At 36.1% G+C, this 10,505-nt stretch overlaps 1 protein-coding gene across 3 annotated transcripts in view; it reads left to right on the top strand.

Annotated features, from left to right (window-relative positions):
• Nucleotides 1-9,103, top strand: part of LOC110452341 (protein PAT1 homolog 1-like) — a 24,691-nt gene extending 15,588 nt beyond the window's left edge. For all 3 annotated transcript variants that reach the window (XM_021500797.1, XM_021500796.1, XM_021500795.1), the window contains 8 exons: nt 249-378; nt 711-874; nt 1,202-1,269; nt 1,485-1,632; nt 2,109-2,183; nt 2,680-2,820; nt 3,623-3,720; nt 4,222-9,103. In XM_021500797.1, coding sequence (XP_021356472.1) covers nt 249-378; nt 711-874; nt 1,202-1,269; nt 1,485-1,632; nt 2,109-2,183; nt 2,680-2,820; nt 3,623-3,720; nt 4,222-4,396 — 999 coding nt within the window. In that variant the 3' untranslated portion in view covers nt 4,397-9,103. The remainder of the gene's footprint in view (nt 1-248; nt 379-710; nt 875-1,201; nt 1,270-1,484; nt 1,633-2,108; nt 2,184-2,679; nt 2,821-3,622; nt 3,721-4,221) is intronic.
• Nucleotides 9,104-10,505: the final 1,402 nt, after the last annotated feature.

The following is a 10,505-nucleotide window of genomic DNA, read 5'->3' as shown; positions in this document are numbered from 1 at the left end:
CTATTTAGATGATTTTTACTACACAGTAAGTTTGTAGCAATAGACACGATCCCTATTTATATAATATCTATTACACTGAGTTTGTAGTATTAGACTCAAACCCTTTCTTTTTTCTGTTTATAAATTAATGGAACGGACCACATTCGTTAAACTCCGTCCGTTAGCTTCAAAGTATTTGTTTCGTTCCAATTTTTCAACCAAATTTCTAAAAAATTACATCTTTAATAACACACTTTTACTTGTGACAGACGTATATGTTGAAGAAAAAGATGTTAGAACGCCAAAAGATGCAGCAGAACGGCCTTAACAACAAGGATGATGATCCAAAACTGATCATCCCCTCTCTAGGCAAGCTGGAGACTCGGGCCTACAAACCAGGTGGGTAACAGTCTAAGTTGTCTCCCCTTTGATTGCTAACAAAGAGCCTTTACATTAATTGAAGATTCATGAAGTCTGGAAGACTTGTAAATACATTAAATGGTTTGGCATGGCTTTTTATGAAACTATATCAGGTCACTAGTAAGTTTATCCAGGTTTTATAAAGGAACGAACCAAGTCCAACTGATCAAAACATTAGGAACATTATGTATAACAGCAACCCTAGCTACAAGATAATTATTGTCTTGTTTTAAAAATGTTAATTGAAGTATGATAAAAAAAACATTTTTCTGTGTGTAGATATATAATTTTGGTTATTTCGTTTATTACAGCTCAGTTTGAAGGTTCTCTAGGTCGTCTAACGACTTCCAGTGTCCACAATCCCCGGCAGATCATCGATGTGAGGTCACATGGTCTGGCCGTTGATGACTCTGATGGCAAGAATACCAGTAAGGAGTTACGAAGGTCTCGACAGCTGCTCATGGAAATAGAAAAGGTAGTTATAACCATGGGTACCAACCCTTTAGTTTGATATATTTATACATTTATATTTGAAAAATGATGGCTTAAGATTATACAAATAGCTTACCTAATTTGCTGGATTATCCCCCCTTACCCAAATTCTATGCACTGTCCTCTTGCCAAAAATGCTGTGCAAGTGTTGTTACTGCATCAAAAGTGATTTATAAGCCCCTAGTCTATAGTGAAGGGGTCTTTAAATGTTCACATTTTTCGCTCACCTGGCCCGAACGTTTGTGTAGGGTAACGACTTACTGTTTATTGTTTGTGTAGGGTTACGACTTACTGTGTATTGTTTGTGTAGGGTTACGACTTACTGCTGGAGGTGGATGATATAGAGAAGAGAGTATTAGCACTACCAGAGGAGTCCAGGTAAGTCTTACTGGAACTAATCACAATGTGTTTTACCTGGGGATATAAGACCATCCCAGTTTGCTTAAGTGGTTGATTCATATTCTGTGAACGAGGATATATAAACATTTTATCGCCTGGTGTAGAGTCACTATTTGATTAATCAGTTTGGAGTCTTTTTACTAAAACACTTGTAAAGATTGTATGCCTGATGTTTTCTTTCCCACCTGTTTAAGGATACCTCTGGCCACTGAAAGGATAGAACTCCTGCACAGCCTACATAGCTATCTTACTCACGAAAACAGTTCCGAGCATTTCTTGTCTGTGATGTCATTGAGGAAGGGGAGGAAATTGGTCGCCCGAGTTCTTCCTTTGTTAGACAAGGTAAACACTTGGCAAGGACTAGTAAAGAGAGCATGCACTTCAATCCTTCTATTTATGCTGACAACAACAAAGAACATTTATTTCGTTTTTGTGGTGTATTTAGTTTACCAAATAGTAGACAGCCAATTTTGCAGGAGCAAGGTCATGACTTCTATGGTTTTCATTTCTGTCAAGATGTCATGTGGGGGAAAAAATCTGAAACTTTCATCACAGTTGAAATTTGACATCATGACAGATTGAAAAGAACACTTTTTGGAATTATTTCAGCTCAATATTTCTTTGTGTTTTTTCTGTAATTTATAACAGCATTTTCAGTTGAAAGGTTTATTTCAGGACTGATCAACAGAAATTTAATCAGTTGCCCAGAGATAAAAGAAAAACCATCTATACATATATAGTGATCACAGAGATAGTAAAATAGAATAATAAAATTATTGTTTGATTTTGCGCTGATGAACAGCCTTCTTTATTAACAGGACTTGTCAGAAGGTTTGGTCTTGTTTCTCCTGAGAAATCTCCAAGCACTCATCAAGAGGGATCAGAAGGAGGAGGTAAGATTGTCGACCCTCTCCTGGGCGTAAAATCTACACTGCTTGCTTTTATCCGCCCTTACATTGCATTCCCTCCCAACTTACCTCAGTCTGTATTCCATCAGACAATGAATCCCCTTCTGATGTCGCTACCCCTTTCTGTCAACAAATCTGCTCTCCTTTCCGTGTTGTATACCCTCATGTTATGAATGGAGAAAAATCCCAACATAATTCTTGATGTGTAAAAGACAAAAATAACATATCAGAATGTTCAAATTTTGTACAAAGGAAAAATGATTTACATATGTAAATTACAGGTTTATCAAATGAGTTGTACATTATACATATGTTTATATAAGTTGACCAAACTGGAAGTACTATTTGAGTTTTTGAGATATTTTACAGTTTATCAAAGTGTAACCTTTTGGCAAAGGAGATGTTTTAGTAAGGCAGTGACTTGTCTATCCTTAAGGGGATGATATAACTGTTTGATTTCTCTGCTTCTGTGTTTGATCAGGGCCTGATGGTTCTACATGACACGGTCACACAAGTACTCGACATCTGTGATCTGGACTCTTTGGTCAAGTTCTCCAAGGAGCTACAAATGGAGTCCAGCAACAACCAGTCCAAATCTGTGGCTGTAGCGATTCAAAACAAAGTAAGTGGTTTGTCTCTTTATTTCACTATTTAGTCACTGTAAATCACTTAATTTTTACAAAAACAACCATCATCTGTCAGTTGACCTTGTCAAATGACCTTTATTCTCTTTCTATGTTATAGGGGTCAAATGTGTTGAACTATTCAAATTCGCTACTACTTTCAGGTTTTCTATGATTCCAAAGTTTGTTCAAAGTATGTAAAAGTTTTCTAAGGCAGATCCAACAAGTGTATGCTAATGATACTTGGCCCTTACTTTAAACTGAAATTTGTTAAATACAGTAATTTAATATAAATTTGAAGTAGATTTTATTTCTTTGTTTAATAAATTGGACAAAAATCACTTAGAAAGTCACAGAGGCATCAGCATTCAGTAACTGGCAAATGATAATAATAATAATACCGGGTAATTTGAGGTTCTTATATACCGCTCTATCACAACCTAGTTCGTAGGTCGTCTCAAAGCGGTTCACAAATTATTATCTGTGGTTAAAGGGCCTTTGCAACCAGCCAATATCTTTCTCAACTCCCTGGGGAGCATACAGCCGGTGCGGCCATTTCGGCACTCTAAGCTAGCATTCAACAATTTTAGCACTGCCCAACCACGTACTCATTTACAGCTGAGTAGACTGGAACAAATGGAGTAAAGTATCTTGCTTAAAGATACAACACAGTGCCTCGAACCTGCAACCCTTCAGTCATGAGCGCACTACCGCTAGACTACCGTGCCTCCAGATACAGGTCTTTTGGGCCTTATTGTTCATATTGGTTTCCTCATCAAGTTGGTATGTGTTGTGTTACAGTTTGGCAGTTCTGTGATCAGCAGTCTCCTACACCGAGGCGAAACCCTCTACGTCAAATCGTCTCCTCTAGACCTGGATAACCAGCTACAGAGTATATGGTGAGTACTGCTTCATGGTGTCTTGTCCGACTTCAATTTGTGGAGGGGTAAAAAATCCACTGATATTTTTTTATTTTATTTTTATTATTATTAAACCCTTAAAGTTTGTTCGGATGATATTTCAAAATCTAAGGGAATCCATATGGGAAAGTAGGAAAAAAATTGATAGTCTTTTTATGTCCTGTCATTTAATGTAGAGGCAGGGTGCATGTAGCATAATCCATTACCATTGCTTTTCTGTTCAGTCCCATCCTGATCCACATTTCTTCTTGTTTTTGAAATAAAAAGTAACAATGGGCATATTTTGCACCATTTGTGGTGCTCTTGTAAAATGTCTTCCAAAATCATCAATTAAAGATTTCGGACAGTCCAAGTGGTGGATGTTGTGGCTGGATGAACGAGAAATGTGTGTGAATATGTTGAAATAATAATGATACAGATATGAATTAAATCAGGAATGAAATATGACCACAGTGCTGACATTGACTTGTTTATTCACAGGTGCCAGTTTGTCCACGACTTTGCTGGTATATTGGCTGTGGTGCCGGCAGAATCTCTGGTACATCCCAGGTACCACCACACGAGCATTAACGATCATTTTGACCGACTACTTAACAAGAAACTTGTCGCTGTTGTGGAAGACAAAGTGAAACTATTTACACAACCTCCAAAGTAGCGTGGATGTCAACAGCGATGGTCACAATATTGAAATGTTAACGATATTTTGTCTCCATTCTTCATGGATTTGCCTTTTGTAATTGACAAGTCTCTTGTGTAGAGAAATGTATACTGAACTTAATAGCAAGAGGTATGCAGTACACATTACTATTGATATGTGACATGTGTGTGGTTCAGTACAACGTTTGCAGTATGTGGAGGTATATATTAAAATGTAGTGCGAATTGTGGACAGCTTTGGCAGGACAAAATGGTATTAACATGTGATACTTTGTAGACGTTGGGATTCTGTGGTGAGAGGGAGGAACGTTAGGGTACAATGTACAAGCTGACCTGTGAATATTTGTTACGGTGAAGCCTGTTAAACTCAAAATGTGTGGATAAAAGTCGAATGAATCAAAATTGAAATGTCTGTTCAATCTGTAGGACTTGTATGTGAAAAATACATTTTTGTGATAAATATCTGTTTAAAGAAACATTATTCAATTTGAATACATTTATCAAGAATAATATGGAAAAATCGCAAAAATGCAGGTGTGGATGTGAAGTATTTGCACGGAAAATATTAACCCTTTCAACACTGTAAACCATAATGGGCTCATCTATATCAATGCATGGTACAGTCTACTAAAGCTACAGAGTGACGTAAGGGTTAAAGACTAGGTGGCGGGGAACTCATCATCTGTTTCTGTTAGACGTATTCTAGTCATTAGTGTTCAAGTATCTCCATCAAACAACTATAACGACTGAAGCTGGCCGCACATAGATTCATCTAAGTTTATATAAGGGAATTACTACACAGGGTTTTATACTCATCCACGTTGGAGTTAACTGTGTTTTACTGTAAATGTATTAGGAAACCTGTCTAATCTGACCCCTGAATATTCTGTCATCCAAGATAATGCTGAAATCTCATTTCTAATGAATCTTACCAATCAAGACCTTTGCATTCTGACACCCTGATTAATTTGCCCAGTATATTATCACCCATGTGGTGTCGGATTAGACAGGTTTTACTGGGTACATATTTGTCAAGTTAGGTTTTATATTCTTGTGCTGCATTTCTCGAGTAATCTAATTTTTTCAGGGAAGAACTCTGTTGCTGTTTCTGCAACTATTTTTTGACTTTCAAGTTTGAGGCATTTCTTATATTCAGTTTTGTATCAAATCTGAAAGATTTTTCAGGTTTAAATGACACGAGTAAATATGTAACTTTTTAGTCTCAATATTTGTTCTGTTCCGATGAAGGCAGACTGTTATTCATTTGATGATTTTGACTAATTTTGTTAAATCATTTAAATATGTGTTTCTATTTGAAATATTTAACAGGCTGAATTTACATTTTGTACATGTAATATTTGACTGATGTAAATTTCATTTAAAACTAGGACAGTAGTATTTTCACAGAGTCATTGATATTACAATAGTATATCTACTTGCATTTAATGATATATGCCAATTTTTTGTCAGAAAGATCATATTTACAATACCATCTACATGTAATGTTTAAATCACCTTTGATACAGCACTGAAAAATTGGAGATAATGTCATTTGGACTTCAGTCTGAATTTTTTCCGGACTGGGGGACCTTGTGTATCGATTTATAGATGCATTTATATTGTATTGTCATCAATACATACAACATGTAGGATATCAGAGGAAGAATTTGATTGGGTGGAATATCAGTATAATTATATAGGTTGATAAGATATGTAATCATCACCTTGTGCACCTTAGTATTAATTTAAAACTTGTTCCCAAAGCCATGCAATATTTGTGTCAACCGTGTGAGGCCTAGCCATTGATACCATATTAATTGTATTATAACGATATAAAAATGTTTTTGATTCATCCACATTTTCTATAGTTACCTACCTTTGATAATACTTTCTCATCTCTCTAATTGAGCTGCATTTAGGGATGTATGCTACCTTCTTGATTTGTATCTCCAATCTTAAAGCGTTCTACAGAAAGTGGACTTGGTGTTTAAAAGGTTCATAACTTAAAGAATTGCATTGATAACACTCAAGTAATGTTTAAATTTAATATAGAATCATGGTATTTTTATAAGGAGGAGATAACTCTGAACACAAGTGACTAATATGTGTAAGGTAGCATATACACTTAAATTTATGTAAATGTTTGATTGTTGAATTTATAGTCCAAATTAGGTTAGTGTTGCTCTTTAAATAATGTTTTTGTTTTTTTAACATTTTAAAGTAAAAAGTATACCTATCTGGGTTTTTTTGCGTTATACCTGTAAAATTGATTAGTTTTCTTTTGCCATTTTACTCAAGAAATAACAAGAAGTCATTGAACGTATTATTGTTATTTTATACCTCTCTGTCAGAGTTTGAATCAAACTTTATATATACCCATAATACAGACAGAAGCCACCTAAAGATGTTGTCATGTAAGCTTTGATTCAGACTTGATGCAGAGATCAAATGTTTTGGTCTTACTGTAGTATTAGCTGCCTGGATATACATTTTTCTTATTCATGTAAGACTGAGGTTTTGTGAAGGATGATGTAAACTCCTATTTATCAAGTATCAGGTGACTCATGGTTTTGTTAATATGTTCATGTGATTCACCTGCAACATTTGGAATGTGCTGTCATTTTTGAACTCATACATTTTTCTTCACCCATTTTGAGTGGTCAGATAGTTACCGTGTTTCCTCAAGATTTTCAACGACTGTAAATTCAGCTCTGAAAGATTACTTTTATACTCTAAATCATCGAAGTTTTGCCCCAATTTTCATTTTGCCATTTTGCTGTTGAACAACAGGTAGAATTTAACATAAGGTCGGTCAACCTTTTCTTTTTCTTTTTTTAAAGTAAACCCTTGATATAATGTATATGCCCTTCCTTTATATGCAGTAAAACCTGGATATAATGCCCTCTTTTATATACAGTAAAACCTTGTCATAATGCCTCTGGTTTATAGACTGTAAAACCTTGATATAATGCCCTCTTTTATATACAGTAAAACCTTGTTATTATGTCTCTGGTTTATAGACAGTAAAACCTTGCCGTTATAATGCTCCTTATTTATTTACAGTAAAACCTTGATATAATGCCTCTCCTTAAATTTATATTCATTCAAAAGTTGATAAAATACCTCTGGTTCAATTAACCACCTTGCTTACTGCCAGTCTAATTTAAGGGCCACTTTTCCTTTTTCTTAAAAAATCCTTTATGCATATCCTATGGTATATATATCTAAACCCCTTTATTTGGCTATATAGTTGCAGTATAACCAGGTTTTACTAAATTGAACAGAAGCGGGATAGTGAATGCAACATGGAGCAAACAATGGCAAAATTGAAGGTTAGTGGGGCAAAAACAGTACAGATACAAGTATGTAGTGTTAATGTTCTGAATGTGACTATCATGAAACACTGTGAAATTCCTAATTTCCATGGGTTTTTTAATTTCGTTGATTTCATGGGTTATCTTCATTACACAATTTATAAGTCCACTAAGTAATTTAAAGTTTGTTAAAGCAATTCTCCGTTTGAGTGGGTACTCGTAATCCATGAATTCATGTATCCACAAAATGGTGTTTTGTTGTGAAAAACCACGAAATTTAGGCCCCCACAAAAATATCTGATTTCACAGTAGTCGGTGTGGTAGACTTGACCCCAATAGCTGCATGTAAAATTTCATGTAAGGTAAAAAAATCTTGACTAGACAATTATTTGAAAGATGAATATTTTTTCTTTCATTTACTGAAGAGTTCTGTATTATTTTGATTATGGGCTGTGTGATTAGGAATCCTTTTGTGGAGAGGGCGTGAATGATAACAGAAAATAAGTTATACTGGGGAATAGTGTGATAGGTACGTACTACTCACTACCTATCACGGTGGTTTAGTACACGAGGAAAGGAATATGAATATTCAATAGCTATTATCACCTAATCAATTATGCAACAGATCACGAATATTCAACAGTGGTTTCCACTAGTACTATATGTAGTGATCTATGATGCATTTTTTTTTCATATTCAACATTTATTAATACAGTTCTTGTTGTTGTAGCTATCTAGGATGCAACATCTTACGAATATTCAACACTTTTGACATGGTAAGGGAGTGCTGACGATTCATAACAGGACTAATTAGTTCCTACATTTCGAGGGCATGGATATTCAATGCTTGACATCTCCTAGCATGGCATATTCATAAGAAAGCATGATATTGAAGAGAACTGGTGTAATCATTAAATAATAGGATAGTGTATAATACTATTCACCCGTAACAAAGTCCAAGTGGGTTGATTTATCACATAGAATATTCGTCTTTTTACGTAATACCTCCAAAATTAGTGAGGAGGGGAATGGGGCGATGAGGTCTTGTCAAAAAACCGAATGCAGGACATGTTATTTCATTAAAATGTCAAAGGTCAAGTTTACTGATCATTGATGTAGCTGGTCAAAGGTCAAATATATAAATAACACTGAAGAACAAGACCGGTTTATAAGTACTAGTGCTGTTTATAGATGTATAAAAGGTTGTAGAGAGAGAGTCTGTGGGGCGACATTGGTTAAGCCCAGGGCGATATATGATTATGCCTTTACAACACAGATTGGACCCAGTGTATTACGGATATGACGATTGAGGATAATCACATTGTGACATTACATTGATTAGTGCTTTGTTTTCCTTCATATGTGCTATAAGTAAATTATCTTTGTATCAAATGGTTGTTACTCTTGTTATTTGTTCTTTTCACCAATATTCAAGATAGGTTTTAATGTCACCTGTCTGTCCAAGTGATAATCATCAAATATGTGGACCTCTGTACTTTTCAAAATACAATTTCCGAAATTCTGTTGACTGCTCGAAATAGCCTAATCACAACGTATCATAGCAGGGCTTTCAATAGACCCTTGAATGTGATTCGACTCTTGGGCGTCCTTGATACTCCGGGATCCAGGGGTTACGCCATCCTCGATATCCAGGGGTTACACTCACTTTCGCTCTGTGCACCCCTGGAATATGTCATAGCAAAATTGAAGGAGACGAGATGACTAGCTTGATCCTTTGATATACATAAAAATAATCTTGCGGTCGCGTAACGGTAAAACTTACTGGCTTTGAGGTCGGGCATTGCTCCTCTGTAATCTTCGAAGGACAAGTATCGGCCTAGTGATTGGTCACTTTTTAGCCTCAAATCACCCTGCGTCCGTGGTCCGTCGTCCGTCCGTAAACAATTCTTGTTATCGGTATTTCTCAAGAAGTACCAGAGGGATCTTTCTCAAATTTTATATGCAGGTTCCCCTTGGTCCTTAGCTGTGCAGGGAAACTTTCGAGACTGATCGGATAAACAACATGGCACACAGGCAGCCATCTTGGATTTTGATAGTGAAAGTTTGTTATTGCTATTTCTCAAGAAGTACTAGAGGGACCTTTCTCAAATTTTATATGTAGGTTCCCCTTGGTCCTTAGCTGTGCAGGGAAATTTTTGAGACTGACCGGATAAACAACATGGCCGACAGGCAGCCATCTTGGATTTTGATAGTGAAAGTTTGTTATCGCTATTTCTCAAGAAGTACTAGAGGGACCTTTCTCAAATTTTATATGTAGGTTCCCCTTGGTCCTTAGCTGTACAGGGAAATTTTTGAGACTGATCGGATAAACAACATGGCCGACAGGCAGCCATCTTGGTTTTTGATAGTGAAAGTTTGTTATCGCTATTTCTCAAGAAGTACCAGAGGGACCTTTCTCAAATTTTATATGTAGGTTCCCCTTGGTCCTTAGCTGTGCAGGGTAACTTTTGAGACTGATCGGATAAACAACATGGCCGACAGGCAGCCATCTTGGATTTTGATAGTTAAAATTTGTTTTCGCTATTTCTCAAGAAGTACTAGAGGGATCTTTCTCAAATTTTATATGTAGGTTCCCCTTGGTCCTTAGCTGTGCAGTGCAGTTTTTGAGACTGATCCGATAAACAACATTGCCGACAGGCAGCCGTCTTGGATTTTGATTGTGAAAGTTTGTTATCGCTATTTCTCGGGAAGTACGGGAGGGATCTTTCTCAAATTTTATATGTAGGTTCCCCTTGATCTCTCGTTGTGCATGTTATATTTTGAGACTGATCAT

This window comes from Mizuhopecten yessoensis, unplaced genomic scaffold (assembly GCF_002113885.1).
Source record: "Mizuhopecten yessoensis strain PY_sf001 unplaced genomic scaffold, ASM211388v2 scaffold6625, whole genome shotgun sequence".
Taxonomy (NCBI): domain Eukaryota; kingdom Metazoa; phylum Mollusca; class Bivalvia; order Pectinida; family Pectinidae; genus Mizuhopecten; species Mizuhopecten yessoensis.
This window is presented reverse-complemented; position numbering and strand designations above follow the sequence as displayed.